Source organism: Cryptomeria japonica, chromosome 4 (genome assembly GCF_030272615.1).
Source record: "Cryptomeria japonica chromosome 4, Sugi_1.0, whole genome shotgun sequence".
Taxonomy (NCBI): domain Eukaryota; kingdom Viridiplantae; phylum Streptophyta; class Pinopsida; order Cupressales; family Cupressaceae; genus Cryptomeria; species Cryptomeria japonica.
The window spans coordinates 111018169-111043205 of record NC_081408.1 but is presented as its reverse complement, the minus strand read 5'-3'; the positions used below and the strand labels follow the sequence as shown (position 1 = coordinate 111043205).

The following is a 25037-nucleotide window of genomic DNA, read 5'->3' as shown; positions in this document are numbered from 1 at the left end:
GAACCCCTTGAGATAAATGAGCGGTAAAAGAATTTTGAAGCATGAAAAATTTGGTAATTTTTTGTTAATATGTTATCAACCGATTTTCTCATTGAGCGGTGAAATTAGGGTTTGTAACTCTAACAGGCGAGCATTTAATGCAGTAGGTAAAAAGGATAAAAGCGAGTTTTTACTTTGCCATTTTTACCCTAACACATTCGAGAAAGAAATTTGAATAAAAAATTGTTGGTTGATAATTGTCGAAGTTGCTTTGTGACCCGTATAATCAAGCTGAATTGAAGGTTGCAGAAGATCAAACTGGTGTGCACTTGGGCATTCAACTAGTAAACGGGGCAATGTGTGCGAAACAAGGTATTTCTTTGAACATCCCACTTCGAATCTTGTTCATCTGAAATGACATCATTTTCAAAGACTGTAGAAAGGTTAATGATTACTTCTGAGTCAATGGAAGTTGTAGAGGTAGAACAAATTGTGTCATACAATGCATTGTCACAAGTCCCGAGTGGAGTTTTGGTCAAAGGTGATTTATCTAGTTATATTGACTGCAAGATAGAAGATCTAGGATCTCTATACATTTATATTCAGTTGAAATCACTTTGTGATGAGAATGGGAAGATTGAAACAAAGTATGCTAGGGTTTTAGAAAAGGGTTTTCATAATGCCGCTTACTTTCTTGAAGATTTCGAGGAAGAACACATCAGAATCATTTTGATTCGAGTTCATGGAGAGAGCATGTATTTAGAGAGAACTCACACAATAACTAAGGAATCCATTTAGGCTATAACTGGTTATTTCTCAACCTGTGAAGTACCTGTTCTAAGATGAATTTCAAAAGATACGGTATTCTCTTTAACCGGTTCTACTTCTGATAAGCGTGCCTTTTCTATTAACAATATTAGAGACCCTGCAGTGAAACTAACAGCAATGGTGATATGCTACCGAGTATTTTACTCTAGTAGACTTAATAGTGTTCCATCTGCAACAATTCATATAGCTCACAAAATGATTGTTGATAATACAAATTATGATCTCTGTGAAGCTATCACAAGGCATTTATTTCAAAATTTGCAATCTATTAAAAAGGACAATAGTCAAAAGTTCAAATATGGTCAGCTATTAGTTGGGTTATTCTTCTATTTCCAGAACTTTCTATCGGGAATTGGAGACATTGAATGGTCAAAAGACCTACCGGTCACTGCACAAATCAAGAACATCATCAATGCTGTAAAGAATACTTTTCCAGCTACTGTGAATAAGTATTTTAATGAATTTCAGAAAAAAGATGAGCATGAGAATGAGATTACCAGAAGATATGGTAAGGCACTTTGCGAAAGACATAGTCTTTACTCTTACCACTAACTTTTCTTTGATCCAAGCAATTGAGCTTAGAGAAGAAGGAATAGAAGATATGAGTTATGAGGTGAACTATGATCTACTGGTTGGTTATGCTAATACCCTATTAGCATCTCCTAAAGATAAAAAGAAGACAAAATTGGACATTGTGGCAATCCAAGTTGCACTAGTAGAAACCAATACTGCTCCTGTTACTAATGTGAAAGGAAGGAAAAACAAGTCCGATGAAGCACCTCCAGTGATAAAGACTACAAGGTTGACTCAGAGTATCTAAACCAAAAAGGAACTGGCACCTAAAGTCTATACAAAGAAGGAGAATGCACCAAAGAAGAGAAAATTTTTTATTCTCCAACCAAAATCTGAGGGTATAGATACTGAAGAAGAACCTAAGAAGATGAAGGCTACTGATAGAGTAGCAAAAACAGTTAAGGAAGTGCCAAAGGCAACTATGCTTGTTGATTTATCTACTTTCAAGACTGAAACCCATTTTGAAAGAACAATGAAGGCACTAGAGAGGAATAGGTTTGACAATGTACAAGAGCAGTTTGATTCCTTCACTGAAGATGAGAAGAAGGAAGTCATTCAACAGGTAATCACTCATTTGTGTCATTACAATAGATTTCCTCATGATCTAGAAAAGGATATCTCAATTTCTTTGTACAATATTCTTTTGGATAAATGGGAGGAAGCTATAAAATTGGAAAAAGAAATTATTGATGAGACATTTTCACAATATTTTCCGAATTTGTCTAAGGATGAAATTAGTGTTTTAGTTGATAAATATAAAATTCAATTTGCTTTAAAAGCAAGGAGACTGAAGTTACTTAGTGGAAAGAGGGCAATTATTGAAATTGAGACCCATCGAATTGCTTGTGAAATCAAACGGATGCAAGAGCTCATCCAATCCTCTAAGAATGAGGAAGATGTTGTTAATCGATCGAAAATGGATGAAGAAGAGATTGTTCAAGCCAATGAGGTCTATCTTGTCAAGAAGAAGGATGACACCATTATTCATGTTGTTGATGAAATTTAGGATTCAATTGAGATATCCAGAGACAACACTGCACCAGATATGGAGCCTCCTGAAATTACTGATATACAGGTTACCTTAGTTGAGCAACCGACAACTCAACTAAAAGTGGTCAATCCACCAGAACCAGAACAACCGAAGAAACCCCAATCTCCACCGGTCTTACAAGATACTCAGAAGGAGTCTATGGAAATTGTTGTCACATAGATTTCTGAAAAGGAAACAAAGAAGAATCAAGAGAAATCAATCATTAAGGTTGCATCCTCTGAACCGACAAAGCAACTTAATGAGGATGATGACGATTCTTTAGGTATTTCGGGACCTATTGATGTGGACAAAATGAGCGCATCGAAAATGATGAAGATCGCTAATGTCATGCAATCTTGGGCGCATAAGAAGAGACTCAAAGAGCAAATGATTGAGGCAGAGACAATTCAGACTGTAGTAGATATTTTATCTGGTCTGCTACCGGAAACATCTACAACACATCTATCTTCACCTATTAGTAAACTTGGTCAGTTAGTTGCAAATACATCTAATCAAACCAAGTCATTGGAAGATGCTGCTCAAATCTATGCTGAAAAGAGTCACAAGAAGAAGTATGGAGAAAAACTGGCAAAGGATATTGATAGTGGAAAAATGGCTCTATCGCACAATAAAGAGAGTAATGCTATTGAAACGGGAGGAAAGTTTCTTGCTTCCACCTCTAGTGTTTCTTTCTTTTATTCTGACATTTCAAAAAGACAAACAGAAACATAGCAAGAGATAGAAAGGATATGCAAGGCATATGCCCCACTTCAGGACTCTATATTTGCTTTTAGCAAATCTGTAGATGATTTGCACAACAACTTGGAAATCTATGATAATGAGAAGGCAAAGAGACTCTGGTCTCTAAAGGAACTCAAGAGTCTACTCACATCACAAGTAGACATACTACAGAGAGCCTACTCCAATGCAGAAGATATCTTATCAACTTCGGAAACCTGTACACTGGACTCGATGGAAGAATTCCATTCACAACCGATGTTCCATTCACAACTGATGTCTACATTCGAGTACATTGAGAACGTGTTGGAGTCATGGAAAAATACTTTGTCACAATTGAAGACGAGCTACAATGTTATTTTCATGGGAATTACTTATGCCTGAATATATATATATATATTGCTTTTTCAATTTGGCATTGTTGTCAAAGGGGGATTAGAAATATGTATGTGTGTTTTTGAAAATTTTGTATGGTGCATGCATTAAGGGGGAGCATGAGTATATATGTAAATTTGTTGTGTTTGCACACTTAGTGGTATTACTGTAAATTTTTCTAAGTGTTGCCATTAATGCCAAAGGGGGAGATTGTTGGCATGATGATTGTAATGTATTCATCATATGTTGTCATTGATGAAACACACACACACACATGATTATATTGACTACCGATGTAACTTTAATTGTTTACACTGTCAACCGATATACTTAGTGGTTAATCTGTAACCGGTATGTGCATAAGAGACAACCTGTGGTTATACTAAGTGGACATCAAGATGAAGATAAAGATGGAGATCAAGCGGAGATCATGATAGGAGATTCAGGGATAACGTTTCATATGTTTTACTCAAACCGGTAATAGATTGTTCCAACCGATATTCAGTAATTTTGTGATGTGTTACCATAGATCGTGATGAGTTATCCCACCGACAAACTTTTAGCGGTATTTTTGTGACGAGTTATGATCACTTGTCCAGATACATTGCACCTAGGAAATTATGTTATGATTTCCTTAGGCCGACATGAAATCTGAATGTCTATATATCGACATCTCAGTAAATCATTATTGATATGATGGCATGCATGAAGAGCGAAAGATTTTGTTGAAGAGTGATAAGTGTTAAGATGAAGAGTGTGTTGTATAGTAGTGTTGAATATTCCTAGAAGGATCTGATCAAGCAAGTATTGTGCTACTCAGATAGATCAAACCAATCCTATTGTTTTCTAACAATTACAACAAAATCAAATCCCCTAACCGGGTAAGCTCTAACAAGCTTCAATGTATAAATCCTCTAACAGAGTGATCCATTAGTTTGGATTCTGAAATCCTCCACCGAGGTTACTCCTAACAAGGTACTACCTTTAACAGGGTATAAGCTTCTAATCAAGCTTTGGGATCTCTAACAAGATTCGCTCCTAGCAGAGCACTTTGTAGACCTTAACCGGTCAGTTATCTATTACTGTAGATAGTTAACTTGCGAGTTCCATCTCACCATGGTTTTTACCTATTTGGGTTTTCCACGTACAAACACTTGTGTTATGGTGGATGTTTTACTTATTATGGATGTTGTTATATCATTTTGGATTGCATGCATTGTGTTTACAAGCTTTGCTAAGTTCATCTACCGGTTAGTGTTTGAAGTAGTTTTATTTTTGGTGTCACTGATTCACCCCCTCCTCTTAGTGCTTTTCAATTCCATCAAGCTCTTCCTTATCATGTGATGAAACTAGAAAGAAAGCATATGCCCTGACACAAAATGATGATAGGTTGAATATACATAGACCAAAAATGATTTCAATATGGAGAGCTAATATGGATTGTCAACCATTTGTATGAAAATCGCTTGTTCTTAAATATATAGCAAAATATGCATCTAAAGCAGAAAGAAAATTAGAGTCCTGTATTTCTATATATGTTAATATGAATATGTAAAAACACAAGCAATAGTAGCATATCAAAAATTTATGGCTGAGATCATTGTAGATCATGATATAGGTGCATTAGAGACATGTTGTATGCTACAAAAAATACTGCTTGTCGTTTGCAATAACTCATTTATGACACTAAATATTGGAAGGATAGCATTCCATTGAATCAAAAGAAACCCAAATGAAAATACATTACAATTGAACTATCTGCACTCCCACATACAACACCCTGTTCACATGGAAACAATAACATTGATTGAATCTACCAGATCATTCTCTTTTTCTTCCACTTGCAAAGGGTGCAAATGGAAAGACGAGAAAGAAAAGGCAATTGTCAATGTTTTTACTATAAATGGTAACCTCATGTAAATGCAAGGTTGAGATACCATTTTTCCAACGCCATGTAGGGGCCAACAAACAATGTTAACAACAAACCTGTGGATTCAAGTAGGCCTTGTCAATGGATCAGTTGGAGAGGTGCTAGATATTGCGTACACAATTAGCTCTAAACCCCAAGAATTACCTTTGTATGTAGTTGTCCGATTTGATAATTACAATGGTCCAACTTGGAACCAAGATGACCCAAAAAGTATACATATAACACCCATATCCCTTGGTAATCATAGACAAATACCACTATCCATGGCATGGGCGATCACCATACATAAATCCCAAGGACTAACACTCCCCAAAGCAACAATTGATATATGTAAAACAAAAGGGAAAGGGTTAAATTTTATAGTTATATCAAGAGTTAAATCAATAAAGGATCTTTGTATAGAACCACCGTTATCTTATGATCGATATTCAAGAATGAAAAATAATCCATACACAATTATTAAGAAAAAGGAGGAGTCTTGACCACATTAGCTCTCACTGTAATGAATAAAGGTACACAATTTAAAATTTAAGATTTTGTTAAATTTTTTTTTCAATTTTTCTCTTTTTGTTACCGTCTTAATACAAGAATCTTTACAAAAAAAAATCCTACTATCTTAGCAATTTCATGGTGTCCATGATGTTGCTTGATATTCATAAATTGCTACGTCAAATGCTTAATGCTTCCTTTTTTTACTTTGCAAAACTTTACAATTCTACATTTTTTACCTTTTACATAACACCATCCATGCATTCCTCCTACAAATCCACTAACTTCTTGTTTCAATGCGCATGAACAAAATAAAAAAATAACCAAAAGGCTTTTCTCACACTCAACATGACCAAACATGTAATACAAATATTTTTTTTATATAGCAAACAAGACTGTATGTAAATGGTTTGAATACTTTTGTTTGAAAATAGATAATTTTGTAGAAAAACAAATGTTAATACGATCATCTTCCTTTTTTATTTCTCTAACCTTTTCTACTATTTTATATTAACTTACAAATAGTATCCTATCAACGTAATCCTTCGACCTCCTTGTAGTGGAAGTGCTAGTTATATCTTTTGACTGCGAAGTCTAAATGCTTTGAGTTTAACCTAATCCAATGCTAGCTTTATATATGTGTGTATATCCCGACATAACCATTCATATAGACTGTTTTTCTTAACATATACAAAAATCGAAGCCAGACGACATAACCATTCATATAGACCGTTTTTCTTGACAAATACAAAAATCCAAGGCACCAAATTCAAAAGATGCAGATAGAAGTGCAAAATGAAGTGAATTTTTTTTGAAAGCGGACCTAGTAGTCTTCAAATGGCCGTTAACAGAACTCATGATTTCCGAAAATGGCAATATTCATGGGAAGCACTGTCACAGATAAAAATTCTTCGCTTATACTTAATACACCCTTCATTATCTCCCATAGCTGACTGCCTCCAATTAACTGCATCTATGTGTCCTCCTGATTATGCCCATTTGGACGGGCTATCACTTCTCATACAATGGGAGGAGGAGCCAAAGGACAACATTAATAATGTAGACGGGTATTCTTACTCTCATTCCCTGAGGGTCCGTGTACCACCTGTTGTGCTCGACCATTCCATCCCGGTGCAATACAAGGCAATGATTGATCACATTGAGGTCAAGTTGGTGCTCATGCTTGCTATGGATCACCCGCTTTTGGGCAGCCTCTCTTCACTTTTGGGTAGCATTGATGGAATTTCTGAAGAGACACAGTCATCATTTTCTCTGAATAATGGTCAGTTTCTCTTTGTTATTTTCCTTTTTATATTTAAGAAAATATGGAAGTCCATTTTTATTCTTGTCAAAATTTGGGTAAGCTTCTATTGCATTCCTAAGATTTGTAAACATCGGTTACAATCCAGCATACTCCATAATTGTTGCCTCACAACCTTGCAACTTGTTTGTTGGGGATTATAGGCTGCCGTAGCATTCTTAAATTTTTAAAGCGCAACTCATCACATGTTGAACTTTCACTGCATTCTTAAATTTTTAAACCGCAACTCATCACATGTTTGTTTGAGTATTAACCCTCATATTCTTAGTGTGGGCATAATCCACTAAACACATTTATGAAAACTTCTTGATATGGAATAAACTTTTACCGGATCTTTGTATTTTAGAACCTAGGTCATAATACATTTAACCGTTTTAATATTTATTAAAGCACAGCCTCACTACATTTTTGTTGTAAACTACCAGAAGTTATCGGCCGCCCTGTTGTTTTGAGGGGCTATTGAAGGAATCTTTTAGACTTCCTTGTAATGCGAAGTGGCGTAAGCTTGGACTGCATTCTTGAGATATTTAAACTAGGGTTACACTTGGTTGTATTCCGTAGTTGTTAGACCACAGTCACCTCACGTTCGTGGGAATCTATGGCAATTAAAGGCTGTCTTATTTGGTGAGGGGGATATGTAATCCATAATCATTTTTATGGGATGCCTTAGCGACAATGTGGTTCCTAGATTGCACTCTTTTGATTGTCATCCATTAGAGTTACAACACAATCCCTTGTCAAAGTTGGAAGTTATCATTGTTGGAGTTAAAATAGAAATTCAGATTTATAATTCATGTTTCTTAAATAATGAGACGGTAAAATAGAAATTCAGATTTATCATGATTGTACACTTTGGTGTTCTAGATTAGATATTGCTATACAATTAATATACCATAATACTGCTGTCAGCTGTTTACCATCAGCAAAAACAGATATAACAACTGAATTCTAAATCTTTCAAAGTCCAAGTTTTGTTTCTTGTGAAATTTTATGCTTACTTTGCGCTGTTTCTGGATTTGATTGTGTATGTTTATTTACATTCACAATCGAATCCAGAAACAACACAAAGTAATATTATGGATTGTGGAAAATGTTATCAGTAATTGTATGCTTGTCAAGGATTTTGGGGCTTCAATTTTATGTTTCTGTCTACTTTTTAGAATGCAAGAGCCACATTTATGTTGAATCTAAATAAGTGGAACTTCATGCTCCAGATACAGAAGCACTTGTAAGAGAAGGTGAAGTTCACTTTTACTGCAAGAATTGTTCTGCAAGGCTTACTAAAGAACCTCTTAGGTAACTTCTCACCTAAGATGGGTAAATTTATCTGCCTATATAGAGGCTAAATTTACTATCTTATACTCTATTTGATAATGCGGTGCAAATTGTATTAATGTTATTAGGAAGTTAAGCAAGGAATTAACATATATAAAGCTTTTTGGAATCTTCACAGTTAGTACCTAGGTGGGTGATGTATATAAGATACCAATTTTATCTTATACTCTATTTGATAATGCAGTGCAAACTGTATTAATGTTATTAGGAAGTTAAGCAAGGAATTAACATATATAAAGCTTTTTGGAATCTTCACAGTTAGTACCTAGGTGGGTGATGTATATAAGATACCAATTTTAAAAGATCTGTTGAGCAATATTTTCATTCAAAGCACTTCAAAACATGGCTTCACAGTAGAAATGGTAGAAAGTTGAACCTTGAAATGCAATTAAAATAAGTGAATGTTCAAACATTTCAAATACTTATCTGTGGAGCTGTGATTGATATACTAAGTTGAATGTGGTGTGCAGAAATCTGTATGCGGAGGGCTGTACTTAAGATGTTTTGTTCTTCAAAAGTCTAATGATACTTTTGCTATTCGTTTGGAGATTATGTTCAGAATCATTAATCAAAGTCTAGATATTGTATTCAAAAGACTAGCCCAGTAAGAAGTGCTGAAGCAAGTTCTATTTTTTTAAATATCTGCTTGTAAGAGAGTTGGTGCTCTCAAAAGTGTTTGTTTGGTAGTCATTCTCAGTTGGTGCTGAGTAGAGGGTTGGTGCCATCCTGATGTTTTTGTAATCTCGGTTGGTGCCCGCTTTAAGATATTGATGAGATTATTGTGCTTTGGTTTTTACCCGAAAGGGTTTTCCATGAGAAAAACTGATGTGGCAAAAAAGATGGAGTGAAACCACTCCTAACTGCTGTCTTAACCTTTCAAAAGTGTCTCTGGGCAAGGGCTTTGTACAAACATCTGCGAGCTGATCTTTAGTAGAAACATATTCAAGCTTCACTTGCTGATCACTAACTTGTTCATGCAAAAAGTGATACTTAATTGGAATGTGCTTAGTTCTAGAGTGTAAAACTGGATTTTTAGATATGTTAATTGCACTTGTGTTGTCACATAAAATAGAAATGGGATGACTGAAATCTACCTTAAAATCTTGCAAAGTTTGCTTCATCCAAAGAACTTGTGTACAGCAGGACATTGCTGCAATGTATTCTACTTCAGCTGTTGAAAGAGAAACCAAAGCTTTCTTTTTACTGTGCCAAGAAACCAAATACTTACCAAGGAAGAAGGCACCTCCGCTTGTGCTCTTCTGGTCATCAACTGAGCCACCCCAATCAGCATCTGTGTATGTGTTGATGTGTTTTTCATGCACATGCGAACACAGAATAAAATACCCAAAAGTATCTTATCCTCTCTTGAACAAAGTTTCTCAAATGCTGAAGATTCGCTTAAGGATCACTTGAGATAACTCCAAGGTTCTTGTATGTTGGGTCACGACATGCGGATAAGCTCGTTGGTTTGATGTGATTATGCTGGAATCATGAGGGGTACTTACGTTGGATTGTTGAATGCTTGAATCGTTGGAACTTAGAACCTAACTATTTGCTGGGAGAATAAAGAAAGAGCAAAAGGCATGGGATTTAGGAAGACTAAGTTACTCCTTAAGAATGCAAGAGAAGAGCGAATGATTCGATGGAATCCTACTAGGCGAGGTCTCACCATCAAACTGAACAATTTGACACAAGCTCAGTGCAATCTTCTAAGGTGCAATTCAAAGATGTTCAAATGATTATCCTCAAACATTGATTACCATTCAAGTTAATGCATAAACAATGGATGTATAACGATTTGAAGTTAATCTCATATAATGCCAGTTGACCATGCAAGGCACACTTACAATCAGCAAGAGGCTAGTGGTATGGACTAAACGAATTCCACACGAATGCATTCAACAAATTCCTCCATTCAATCTAACCAACACGAAAGCAAATGATAAATAGAAACCATGTAGCTTGTTGAAATAATACATTTCAATATATCTTCAATGAAAAGAGTACTTCTATTTACAAGCCTTAGCAACAATTTCTTCTTCTCCTAATCTATTCTAATTTCTAACTTCTACTAAACTATTCTTGAGCTACTAACTCTTCTATTACTATTAACTATTCACTATTAACCTTTACAAATGAAGAGCTTGAGCTTTATATAGAGAGCCCATTACAATGAATGGCCAGGATCAAACCCAATCAATGGCCAAGATTTTACAATGAAACCCTAATTAGGGTTTGTTACAACAAACTCTTCTTAGCCAATGAAATAATTACATTCAGGTTCAATACTGAATGTGAACCAATAGAAAACTGGAGTAGGTGTCTTGAAGTCTGTGCTCCATATGATGAGCTTGGTTTATTGAATCCGGATGTGCTAATGTGGAACTCCTTTGATTGATGAGACGATGACTACGATGATGACTTGGACGCCATCTCATCTAGCTTGTAGACTTGGTAGATCATCATGAATGAGTGTTGAGCAATATCTCTTGATACTCAACATTATATAGCTTCAGTAGTGATGATGATGATCTTCTAACTTTGACTAATTCTTCTGAAACTATCCTTTCAAATTTATCGATGCAAGGTGTAGCTATTGACTTCTTCTTAGTTTTGGACTTTGATATTGCCTTGGAATGCACCCTTGATATCCTAGCTGCTTCTTTATTCTTTTGAAACTCTTTCTTTGTGATTTTTTTCATGCTCTTAGTGTTGTGGATCTTATCTTTGTATAAGTGAATGCTTCTTGTGTAGTCACCTTGTATTCTCCCCTTCCAATTAGTCATCCATATTAGGTAGATTAGCCTATAATTCTGACCCTTGTAGGCTAACGAGGAGGGACAGAGGGTCTCATTCAGTTGGCATCTTCTCCAGGGTTCAGCATGCTATGGTTTGGCTTTCTTTTGGTGTCATTTGGACCTCATTTGCTATACATTTGCCATACTTACTATTTATAGTAAGCCAGAATTTGATAGAGGGGGGACCTTTCTATTTTTAGAAAGAGAATATGGTCACACTGGGAAAAGCAAGATGGACTCCCGTTTCAGACGACATAACAAAATGTTAAGTATTTTGGGAGTTTTTAATATTTTAGTGGCCAAATTAATATTAAATCATTAAATGGCCTATTATAAAGTTATAATTTAACTTTATAATTTCACTTTAGTTGAGGGTCGAATCATCATCGAAGGGGGGCCATTATTACAATTAATTATGGGGTCCAATATTATTGAGAAATTAAAATGATTTCCTAAGTTTCAATGTAATAACATTTTAAATGCTTTTTGGAGGAAATCGAGCCTCATGAGGAGATATAAGGCTTTGCAAATGAAATCGAATTCATTATGTGATTATTTTCTCGAAACTTGTTTATTGGAGAGCATTGGGGCCTGAAGAGACCAAGGGTTTTTGCAAATTTCAAGATAATTGGGCATTGGAGAGCGTAGCTCCTTCACTGCAGCATCTATCTGATGTTGTGTAATATTCAGCTGAGGATTGCTAATCAGTTGGCTTCACACAGAGGCCAAGATTGTGCTTATTGGGCAAGAATTTAGAGTTGAATTTAAGGAGTTTCATGAGCAGCTTGAAGAGCAGGTTTTTGATCAATAAAATTTCATAATATTATCATTCACAGCAGGCTGTACATCAGCAAGCAATACAGCCGTACCTTTGCATTGAGTTTGGTTCGATTTGATTGAGGAGGAGCCTTAGAAATATCGATCTTGGGTTAAGGTGAATTAGCCAGCATTGGAAAAGGCAGCCATACCATTTTGGGAGCTATTACTCTGTCTTTGCACAAATTAAAGGGATCAAACTGCTGTAGGGGTTGCATTTTAGCAGAAAATTATTCCAGCAGCTGTTAATCTCTTTATCCGGGTATGCTTGATTATGTAAAAGTTTTTTTATTTGAAGGAATAGCAAGAATATATGATTGCAGCTGTCATTTCCCTTAGCAATTTTAGTTTATTCAGTTGTGAGATCATTTTAGTTTATATGTATTTGCTTTTTATGATAAACCCTCGCAAAACACAATTTTTTTTATAAAACTTCAAAACCAAACCAAAAAAAAACTAGAATCAGCAGGGTTCTTTACACACCTTCCTGGATACCATTGTGCTTGTCGGTGAAATTTTTCTCTTTCAAGTTGCATTGTGGCGGGGTCTTGCAATCCTCCTTTCACATCTTGGTTTGAGCAAATTTGTTGTCTCCTTGATGAATTCGCTTCTTCCTTTGTGAATTTTACTGTCACTATTGATTAAAGTTACTGCTTTTGGATCAGATTTGCTGTTGACGCCGATTGGATTCTTTTCCTTGCTAATGAAATTCGCCATTGAAGGAAGAACTTGCTATGAATTGTTGATTGAATGAATGCTTTGAGCCCTCTTATATAGGCACCTTTAGGGCAAAAGACACATCTTTTAGGGTGAAGGATGACTTTACTCATGAATTTTGACATTTTGCTTTGTAACCTTAGTTGATTTTCATTGTAGCTTTGCAAGATTTGCTAAGTTGGCCTTTTGAAGCACCTTTGTTATTTGATATCAAGGTGGATTTTCATGAGACCTTTGCCATTCAAACCCTTGGTCGGATTCTTGAGAGGTCTTTGCAACACTTGACCATGGCGACTTTTCAGGGCACCATCGTATGGAATGGTCAAGGCAGCATTTGGGATGGTCATTGCAACTTTTAGTGAAGTCGACATTTTGAAGGAGTATTGCAAGTCAATCATCAAATCGGATTTCTTTGACACCATTGCATCTTTTAGCTCATAGGCAGCCTTTTGTCTCACCTTTGCAAATTTTGGTAGTGGCGACAATTTTGAAGACCATTGCAAGTTAAGATCTTGGTGGAAATTTGGGGTAGCATTGCAACTTTGCAACACTTGACCATGGCGGCTTTTCAGGGCACCATCGCATGTAATGGTCAAGGCGGCATTTGGGATGGTCATTGCAACTTTTAGTGAAGTCGGCATTTTGAATGAGTATTGCAAGTCAATCATCAAATTGGATTTCTTTGACACCATTGCATCTTTTAGCTCATAGGCGGCCTTTTGTCTCACCTTTGCAAATTTTGCTAGTGGCAACAATTTTGAAGACCTTTGTGCATGTTAACACCTTGGGCGGAATTTTCAGGGAGCATTGCAAGTTAAGATCTTGGCAGAAATTTGGGGTAGCATTGTAACTTTTGCTTCAAGTCGGAATTTTGGAGGAGCATTGCAGCTTAATGACTTAAGGCAGATTTTTGGAGGAGCATTGCAAGTTAAGACCATGGCGGCAATTAAGGGTACCATTGCATGCAAAGATCATGGTGGAAATTTTGATAGTCATTGCAACTCCCTACCTAAGGCGGCATTTCAAGTCACCATTGCATGCAATGGTCAGGGCGGCTTTTCAAATGGTCATTGCAAGTAGAAACCTTGACGACTTTTTAAGTGATCATTGCAAGTTTAACTACCTTGGCGGAAATTTGAAGAAGCATTGCAAGTTGATTTTCAAGTTGGATTTCAAAGGCACCATTACAAGTCAATCATTTGATCAACCAATCTTAACTAGCTTTGCAATTCACTTCTTTAGTCGACCAATCAGGTGACCTTTGCAACCTCATCAAGGCGGATTTTGGAGACACCTTTGCAGTGAAGACCTTTGCAGTGCAAAGCTTGAGTGGTGAAATTGACTCGCTTTACAGTTTGAGACTTGATCAGCCAAATTAGATAGCTTTGCAATACAAACTTGAAATTGTTAAGCTAACATTTATCAAGATCAATCTTTTGAGTAAACTCATGCCTTTGTCAGGTTTCACATCAAAACCCAAGTTCATGCCATCTCGAACCCCTAATGCCCTCTAACTTGCAAATTGACATCCTTTAGCACCATCAACCACCTTGACAAGGTTGACAACACAACCTCAATCCTGACTTGACAAGACATATTCACTCCTCATAGGTAAGAGCTAATAGCTACTAAACTAACCAAGCTGAGACGACCTAACCTAAAAAGCAAAAAGAGTGGGGGTCCCCATTTGCAATGGGGCGATGTGTGAATACGTGTCACAACAGTATGCTATAAGCAAGAAGTCATTTCCACTTGGATATCAAAGACCATACTCCATTGTACCTTTGAGGTACTTGAATATTCTTTTAACTGCATGAACACGTGTCTCCTTAGGGGCTGCCCGAAACCTTGCAACATAACCTACAACCTGCATCATGTCAGGTCTAGTGGCTGTAACATATAACAAGCTACCTATCATAGATCTGTAGAGAGTTTGATTAGCATCTGGTGATTCATCATCCCTACTGAGTTTACAACCAGTCACCATAGGAGTGCTAACAGGTGTACAATCTTCCATCTTGAATCTCTTCAACATTTCTCTAATGTATTTAGTTTGAGAGATAAAAATACCTTCCTTAGATTGATGAATTTGCAGCCCAAGGAAAAATGACAGCTCTCCCAACATTGACATCCCAAACTCCTTCATATTATTTGCAAAAGCTTCACACATCTGCACACAATCACTTCCAAAGATCAGATCATCAACGTAAACAACCACAATCAGCATGTTTTTACCTTCCTCTTTGATGTATAACTTGCTGTCCACAACACCTCTTCTAAACCCTTGCTGAAGCAAATAACTGTTCAATCTGTCATACCAAGCACGAGGTGCGTGTTTGAGGCCATAAAGTGCCTTTTTCAGCTTGCACACATAATCTTGATGCTCTGAAATGAAAACATCAGGCTGTTCTACATATACCTCTTCATTCAAATAACCATTTAGAAAGACAGATTTAACATCCATTTGCAAAACTTTAAAACCTTTGAAAGAGGCAAAAGTTAAAAACATTCTAATAGCCTCTAATCTAGCAATTGGTGCAAAGGTTTCATTGAAATCTATACCTTCAACTTGAGCATATCCCTTACATTCTAACGTTGCCTTATTCCTAACCACTTGATCATCCTCATTCAATTTGTTTATGAAAACCCACTTTGTACTAATCTGATTAACAGGATGATTTTTTTCAACAAATCTTGATGTAGACTTGAGGGAAGTTCGTAGACTTGAGGGAAGTTCGTAGACTTGAGGGAAGTTCTGATTGTAGTTGCATTTCTGTTATGTGAAGTTGTAGGATCAGCTGATGCATTTGCTGTATTTGACTGATTTTTTGTTGTTCCACCCTCAAAATGTGAATCAACACCTTCATTTTGATCATTAGTAGGAGTATTTGCAACATTGTTGCTTGCTGTCCTAACTTGTGGTTTAGTATTAACTGGCTGGCCAACATTTTCAGCTTCAACACCCTGCAAGCTATCATCACAACTTTGCAATCTTCTAGTAGAATCAGCAATCTCATGAATTTTCACATCAGTAGTTTCAACTATCTTATGCAATCTTTTATTGAAACATTTATAGGCCTTACTTTTTGAAGAGTATCCTAGAAAAACACTCTCATCTTCTCTAGGATCAAATTTGCCTAAATTGTCTTCATCTGTCCTAATATAACATGGGCTGCCAAATTTTTTAAAATACTTAACAGTTGCTGCCCTATCATTCCATAATTCATAGGGTGACTTGTTATGCTTTGTTATGCTTTGCTCTTACAAAACTTCTATTTTGAATATAGACAACTGTGTGAACAACTTCTTTCCAAAATCAGTCACTCACCTTAGACTCATTCATCATGCTTCTGGCCATCTCTTGGACTGATCTGTTATTTCTCTCAACCACCCCATTTTGTTGAGGTGTCTGCTTTATCATATGCCAAACATTAGAATAAAGTACCCAAAGATAATTTATCCTCTCTTGAAAAATCACTGCTTATGCTAAGATTGCTAGAAGATCATATGGCAATTCCAAGGTTTCCTTAGTCAGGTCTTGATGTGTGGATAAGCTCAATGGGCGTTGTGATTTGCTGGTAATACACAAAGGGACTTATGCTTGGATTGTTCAATTCACAATGAAGGTTTAGACAATGAAGCTCTATCATTTGGGACTTGGATTATGAAAAACTAAAAAGGAGACAAGGGTTTAGAAGTTCTAATCTATTCCTAAGAATTCCAGAGACGGTATTGGTTTGATGACCTCAATTAACCACACTTTGCTTCGCCTCATTCATGACGACTACACTAAGTGGGTGCAATCTTCAAAGGACGTGCTTATGATTTGGAAGTTAAATATGCACAAAGGAAAGCTCAGACTAACTTTGCATAGTGAATGAAAATCATCCATTCACCAAAAGTATGAGTGGAGATACATCATAAACCAATACTTATCAGATCTTTCATTCATTCTAACAACATAAAATAAATTCTAACTACTGTGTCGAGGAAACTGAAAACCTTGCTAATCATTCAAATAAAAGAGATTACAAGGCCTTAAGAGAAAGCACACAAGTAATGTATTATCTAGAATGACCTTAATGCAACAATATTTCAAAGAACCTCACACACTCTCCAAATGAGAGGAGGCAACCTTATATAGTAGTTAAGAAATTATGAACGACCGAGATCGAACAATGATCAAGGGCCCAGATTGAAAGATAAAAACCCTAATTAGGGTTTCCCAAAACTAACTAACCCTCGACCAATGAGAAAATTACATTTGGGGACACTTGTCCTTCTTGCTAAATATGAACCAACAATAAAAATAGAAAGTTGTTGCATTGTGAAGTGTGCCCTCTAGAAGCTTCTGTGGATAAGTGAGGTTCATTGAACTTGGACATGTTGACTTGGAACAATGTGATTGGTTGGAAGATGATGAGACGCCACCTTAGCGCGTTGGATATCCTCCTGAATTCTCCAATTTGTGTGAAGAAATCGTTTATGTATGGAAATTTGTTTCTTCTTGTTATCATTTTTTTCTGATTGGGAGCTTGTCTTTAATCTTTTAGGAGATGAAATCCTTCAAGAAGTTGTTCTGATTGCTTCCATAGGTCTGGGATTGTAGATGAAATTCCCCAAGAAGTCTGAAATTCTTTTCTATATTTTCGCCAAGTCTAAGAACTTTTCTTTCTTGATGCCTTGAAATTCTTTCAAGTGCCTTGAATTCGGAGAAGAACTCCTTTAGGCCTTCGTCATAATAGCTCTTCCCATACTTAGCCAAATTTTGGCCATCTTTATGCTCAGACGAACCTTGCTCCTAGACTTGTCTTTAATTCTAAATTTGGCTTGAAACTCCATTTGTGTTTTCGGCGATGATCCCGCCTTAGCTCTCATCCAAAACCCCTGTCACCTTGAGAAATAGATGAAAACCCTTGTTTGCCTTCTCCTCAATGCCTTAGAAAATTTTCAAACTGCTCTAGAGGATCTGAAAATGCTTTGGAAAACCTGAAATAATCTTTCTTCAAGTGTCTTGTTCTCCAATTTCAAATTGCTTGAATGAGAGAAAAGAGTGAATGATTCATTCTTAAAGAGTTCGAACTTTGCAATTAGAACCCCCAGTCCTTCCAAATTTGAACTAGTTATATTTCTATTTTTCTTCCATTCATTTGTTGGTTGAAAATTTTGTACACTTGGGGAAATATACAAAATTGTGGTTTCAACAATAGTGTGTGAGTAAAATTCTCCTAATTAAGGGAAGGCTCCACCTATCTATCTACAACTTAAAATTAAAATAGGATGAGACAACAGTCTTTCTTCTTCTTTCAAGAAAGCCAATATCCTTTTCTCTTCACAGAAAAGTGATAGCAATTTAACATAAAACAACAGTAACAACTTTTTAAAATGAAATGAGAGAAAAGAAATGAAGTTTCCTGAAAGCTCAAAGACTTCCGTCACTTCCTTCGGGACGGGACATCAATATCAAGCTCAAAGTCTTGAATATGTGAAGTCCTATCTACCCTTTTCTATACTAATGCTATCAAGAACAAATTATAACAACACAAAGACTGAAATATCTTATTCTTTTCTACATAAAACAGTAAGAAGTAGTACAAGCTCAAAGACTTTCAACTATTTCTTACAAAATCTACTTTTAAACACTCTTAAGAACAAGTGTAAGCACAAAGTCTTACAGCTCCTTTCAAAAGAATATATACTCTAATTTGGGTTAATCTCCAATACTTGCCGCTCAAAGACTGCAAATCAGATTCGATTAAGTTCTCAAAGAAACACTTGCAAGAAAGGTAATATGGAACACAAACTCAAGAATGTAGCACAAAGACTCAAAGCTTGAGCAATTTTCTTCTATTCCTTTCAATTCTTCAATTTACACATGAAAGCTCAAAGACTTCCTTGCTGTAAATTTGGCAGAGTTTTTGCTTGCTTTCCAAAAGATAACGATTACAATAGACCCCTCAAGTATTTTTAGAAGAAGAGTCTTGAGAAAAAGGTGGGAGGATCCTAACTAACTTGAGAGATTCTCTCAACCACCAAGACTTATTCAATAACTAACTATGACTTATTCCAACTACAGTCCTAACTGAACATAACTTGTAGTTGCTTTACATCTAATTACAAAAGTGCGAGTAAAGACTTGATTTGCAATTTACAAAAAGTTTTTACATGTAACTTGTCAAAAGAAAAACTAGAACTAAGAGATTACAATTCTGGAAAAAACGCAACTAAGTGTTGAAAAACACTTAAGCTGCAGCATGTGAAGACATGAATCCTTCGAACTTCTGGATGATCGTTCGTAGCTCAGCAGGATTCGGTTCGTGGGTGTTCTTAGCAACAACTATGGTCTTCACGATGGTATCATGGCATCGAAGAAGCATAGAATCGTTCTTCTCCAAAGTGGACTAGATTTCGTGCAAAAAGATTTGATGGTTTATCAAAACCTGGATTGAGGCAGCTGAAAATTGTTCGCTCCTCCACTCATTATGAATTCTCATCTGTAGATCTGCGAGCACTTCTTCTTTTGGTATCAACTCTCCATTCTGACTCATTATATTGCAAGAGGCCTTCTCACAATGAGAAACAACACCTTGGAATACTTCAACTCGCAATCTCATTGCATCATCAATCTCCTCAATGAGGGATTTGAGAACAAGGGCTTTATTCTCTAGAAGTTCTTCAAATTCCAAGTACATGACCTTGGAAGGAATAATGGCATGCTCCCGAAGAACACTCAACTGTTGTTGAGGCATTGTGTGCCGAATTGTCAAGCTACCTTCAACCCTTTCCAAATTCTGTTTGAAAGTCTCGGAGGTATGATTCAATTTTTTTTCAATGGTCTCCAATTTAGACATCATTTGGAAAATGTGTTTTAGCACTTGTGCACACAGATTATGAAGTTGATCCACCCAAGAATCCAACGCTTGTACTTTCTGAGCAACTCTTTCAACTCCCCGAATTGATTCTTGCGAACCGGAAGAACTTGTAGGATTACTCCCTTCACCAGCAGGTTTTGTAATTTTATGAACAGCTGCAGCAAGTTGCCTATTCTCCTCTTCTAGCTTGTCTTTCTTTGCTAGAAGTTGATCATACTGCTGAACTAGTGAAGCTACAGATTGCTAGGCATCATGTTTGATCACTTCATGCGTTTGTTTACCCGATTCTATCCTTGTAACCCTGTAATCGACAGCTTGCATTTCCTCACGTGGCTTATCCGCAAGGGGCTCAACAATTTCTGCCACTTTCATCTTGTTGTTGTCAACAGTTACTCTTGAGATTGTCTTGGCTTTTTTAGCAACCTTGGGTCTAGACTGCTTGAGTTGCTGATAATCAAAGACATCAGGAGAGATTTCCTGCTTCTTCCTCTTTGGGGTAAAAGAACTAAGCCATGGAGGTAACGACTAGTTCTCCTCTAGTAGCTGCTGAAGGCGAAAGAGAAGTAGTTTCTGTTTGAATAGCCGTGGTCACCCTGGGAGGAGTATCTGTTTGGATGGCGACCATGGTTTGCTCGGTAGCCAAAGGGCATGAAGATTGTCTCATAAATTCTTCAAAACCAGAAGTAGAGGTATCAATCTCTAACAAATGGATACATGCAAGAGTATCCTCGGGAATTTCCAGCAAACTCTCTTGTTGATAATCAAGAGGTGGCTTAACTGCTGAAATAGGAACGACATTCTGAGGAGATTCCTACACTGTTATGTCAGGAGGAGATAGAGGCATCTCCATGAAAATTGAGGAGGGAATCTCATGAGGTGAGTCCGAAGCTAGTGACTTAGGAGCATCATCTGATTGCTGTCCTTCTTCTAGATTATTAGGATATGATCACATGAACTTGAAGCCGAGACTTTTCTTTCCCACAAATTGTCGCCTTCTTCCTCCTAGAAAATCTCCATAAAAATTGGTGGAAACTTTCAACAAAATTGCCTTAAGAAGCTGGTTGGGTTCTTGGAAGAATGCAACAAGTTTTTATTTTTGCATGTAAAAATGAAAATCGGGTTTTAAAAACCCTTTAGCAAGTTCAAAATGCCTTTATTTTCATTCTAGGAGCAAATCGGGTTTCTGAGAGAGATATACAAGTTATAAAAACTTGTAAGGGGAAAATAAAATCCCCTCAACAAGTTTTAACTTAATACATGTAATAGGGGAATAAAATCCCCATTACAAGTAAAAAGACTAAAATAAGAACTTTATAAAAGAATTACAAGTGACTTTTTAAATTTGCAATTTAAAATTAACTTGTAAGTTATCCAAAAAATCACTATTATGACTTAAAAAGCCAAAAAGCATCAAGGGGGAAATAAAAAGTAAAAAGTAAGTTTCAAGTTCTTTTTCAATAAAGTGCACTTGTAATTAGCTAAAATTTTCCCTACAAAGAGTAAAACAAAGGAGAACATTAAAACTTGCAACTTAAGGAAAATTTCCCACCTGTAGTCAGGGAGAAAAAAACCCGAAATTGAAGAAAATACATAGCAAACGAACCCAAAATGCGATGAAATTTGAAACATGGTTCGAGGATGGATTGAGGATTAAGCCAGTCCAAGGGCGAAGCAAAATTTTGCTTCGGGAAGCGTGCCATAGAGTAAATTTTTCATTTTTTGGCAATTTTTTTTATGTAATGGTCCATCATTTTTGAAAACAAAAATGAGGACAACATCATCGAACCTAGACAAACCTAGACATGTCTTGTTTCTTTGTTGAATTTAGTCTTTTAAGAAAGTTTCTATTTTCAGTTTGAGTTCATGAATCGAACTCTATCTTTCTTTGTCCTTCCACATTCTAAACTTTCTAAAAACTTTCTTCTTTCCCTTAGCTCGAATTTTGAAACTTTTTTTCTTGAATTCTTTGTTCAAACTTAAATACTTGATAGCTAGGTGGACTTTGTGAAGTTTAGGCACCATGTATCATGCTAGGGCGGAAGTCCTTGATTTCTTAACTTCATACTATGCTATTCTCGTTCACTTGGGCGAACTTCATTGAAATTAGGAACCATAAATTTGCAGGTTGGGCGGACTTTACAGATTTCATGACTTCTTAACACTTCCATGGTGGACTTTGCCACATTCATGACCTTTCTCTTTGGGCGGGGTTGAGGAGACTTGTGCACCATTCTTGTTATTGCTTCACACCCCAGGGTGGACTTTGTGATAGTCAAGAACCAAGGTGAGGGCGGAGTTCATTAACCTCATGCACCTTACATTCAACCAAGGGTGGACTTTGTCATCTTTGAGAACCTTTCATTTGCAGCAGGGCAGACTTCTCCACACTTAGGAACTGCTGGTTGCAAGGTAGGGCAGACTTGCTAGCTGTTAGGAACCTTGACACATGATTCAGGGTGGACTTGGTGAAGAATGTGCACCACTTATTATTTCTCTAGGGCGAACTTCATTGAAGTCCTGCACCTTGATTTGAAGGAGGGCGGACTTTGGGGAATTCTTTTCCCTCTCATTGGAGTTAGCAGATTTTTTCTTAGCCAAGGGCAGAGTCTGCTGAGTTCATTATTTTCTTTCCCTTGCACATATTAGACCTCAGAACTTCATCATCAGCCAGGGTGAACTTTACCATTTCCTTGCACCACATTGCTTGTTTGCTAGGCGGACTTGGTTAGATTTAGGAACCTTTCACATGCCACTTCATAATCCCTTGGGCGGACTTCCTTAACTTAATGCACCTTCTCCATTGCTTTAGGTGGACTTTCTTAAAGTTGCGCACTCCTTACTTACCATCTCCTTTAAACTCTTTCTCTTTTTTCATACTTCAAGGCAGATTTCACTGGCTTTGTTTTCACTTGCAAGTGATGTAGGGCAGACTTCACTTGAGTTGTGCACCTGTCTTCATGTTTCGGGAAGACCTTATCAACTTGTTGTACTTCAGCTTGTAGGGGAAGGGCGGACTTTACTGAAGTTAGGCACCATAGACCTGCAGGTTAGGCAGACTTGATTGATGTCATGCACCTTGATTTGAAGGAGGGCGGACTTGGGAAGATTTGAGAATCTTTCAACCTTGTTATTTCCCTCACTTCTTGGGCGGAGTTTGAGATACTTAGGCACCAAATGATATCCTCTTGAGCGGACTTTGCTTGATCCATGCACCATTACTTATCACCTTGGGCGGACTTCCATGAGTTTGTGTGCCATCATGTTAACTTTGCAACCATTCATAGGGCAGACTTTGAGAAGTTCATGACCATGCTTCCCTTCCATGAGGGCAGACTTTGTTCTTTTCATGCACCACTCAATGCATAGTGGGTGGACTGCACCACTCCATGCATAGTGGGTGGACTGCACCAAAACTCATGGCGGACTTTGTGAAGATTGTGCACCAACTCATGGTGGACTTTGCCAACTTTAGGAACCAAGACAAGGGCGGATTTCATGAATTTCAGGAACCACATGATCAAAACTTGACCAACTTTAGGAACCAAGATAAGGGCGGATTTCATGAATTTCAGGAACCACATGATCAAAACTTGAAATTTCCATAACTTGTGCAATTTTTGTCGGATCATCTTGAAATTTGAAAACCACCTCCCATTTATTCATTAAATTCCTCAGGATCCCTAAAATTTAGGAACTTAGCTTTTTTGAACAAAACTTGGATTTTAGGAGGAATTTGTCGATCATTTCAGTGCATCTTAGTGTGAATAGTGCAAATCCTAGATCCACTTTCTCAAAATAAAAAAAGCAAGGTTCCCTAAATTAGGAAAAACTTTCTAAAAATAGCCATTCCGGGGATCGTGCTCAAAATGCCAAAAACGAAATTTCCTAAAAAAATAGGAAAAAGCAAAAAAGTAAAACTTTCCAAAAATAGAAAGTTGTCCAAATTCACTCAAATCAATTGCAATCTTCGTCCTTTGGGCTTTCTAGACACAATGACGACGTCTAGACTCTATTCTAACCGTGGCTTGCACACACTGACTCATAATGTTCAAAACTCAACTTGACAATACTGATGCAGGAAGGTCACAAGGCTCTAACAAAAACCCTAGAAAGTAGGAAAAAAGGAGGGTCCCCATTCGCAATGGGGCGATGTGTGAAAAAGGTCACAATAGTGTCCTAGGAGCAGAAAATTGTCTCTTAATGCCATGATTTTCACAAAAGCTTACGAACTCATTTGAAGTGAATTCACCTCCATTGTCAGATTGCAGACATTTGATTTTCTGTCCCCTCTCATTTTCAACCAAAGCTTTGAAAGCTTTGAAAGCTTTGTACTTCTCCAAGGCTTCTGATTTTTCCTTCAAAAATGCTACCCAAGTCATACTTGAGTAATCATCAATTAATAACATAAAGTATCTCTCACCTTGCATGCTTGCAGTTCTTGTTGGTTTGCACATGTCAGTATGAACCAACTCTAAGACTTAGTGCTTGAATATTCTTTAGCTTTAAAACTCCTACGAGTTTGTTTGGCCAATTGACAGTCTTCACACACCATTTTAGATGGTTTAGTGAGCTTTGGCAAGTCTCTTACCACTTCCTTCTTGCTGACTTGAACAAGACTATCAAAGCTTATATGATCAAGTCTCCTGTGCCACAACCAAGATTCATCAAGTATACTTAAACAACATGATTCACTCTTAGCATCATCAAGAATGTATAAGTTATTTAGAGCCCTATTAGCATCAGCAATATGAACCATCTTTATTGATTTTACAACAATCAAAACTTTACCCTCTAATAAAATACCATAGTACTTTACCCTCTCTTGAACAAAATCACCTCAGATGCTAATGGTAAGATCAACTAAAATGATTCCAAGGTTTCTATAGTCAGGTCTTGATGAGTGGGTAACTCAATGGTCGATGTGAATTGCTGTTTTCACTTGGGGACTTACGCAATTGTTCGAATCAACTTTGCTTATCATGAATTTGGAATGGGTGTGCTGATAACTTAGGATTTGGCAATGAAGTTCTTGACTTAATTCTAACAAGACTTTCTAAAAAAAAGACAAAAGGGAATAGGGTTTAGGTATTTTATTCTAAAACCTAGAATGCAAGAAGTGACGAACAAATTCAGTGGAATCGAACTAGGCAAGGTCTCACCATCAAGTTGAATAGATTTTGACACGAGCTTAGTGCAATCATCTAAGGTGTATTTCATAGATTTTCAAATTACTACC

At 36.8% G+C, this 25037-nt stretch overlaps 1 protein-coding gene across 1 annotated transcript in view; it reads left to right on the top strand.

Annotated features, from left to right (window-relative positions):
• The first annotated feature begins 6597 nt into the window (after positions 1-6597).
• Positions 6598-25037, top strand: part of LOC131046151 (uncharacterized) — a 63788-nt gene continuing 45348 nt past the window's right edge. Inside the window, exons 1-2 of the mRNA XM_057979823.2 lie at positions 6598-7224; positions 8478-8559. Coding sequence (XP_057835806.2) covers positions 6780-7224; positions 8478-8559 — 527 coding nt within the window. The 5' untranslated portion in view covers positions 6598-6779. The remainder of the gene's footprint in view (positions 7225-8477; positions 8560-25037) is intronic.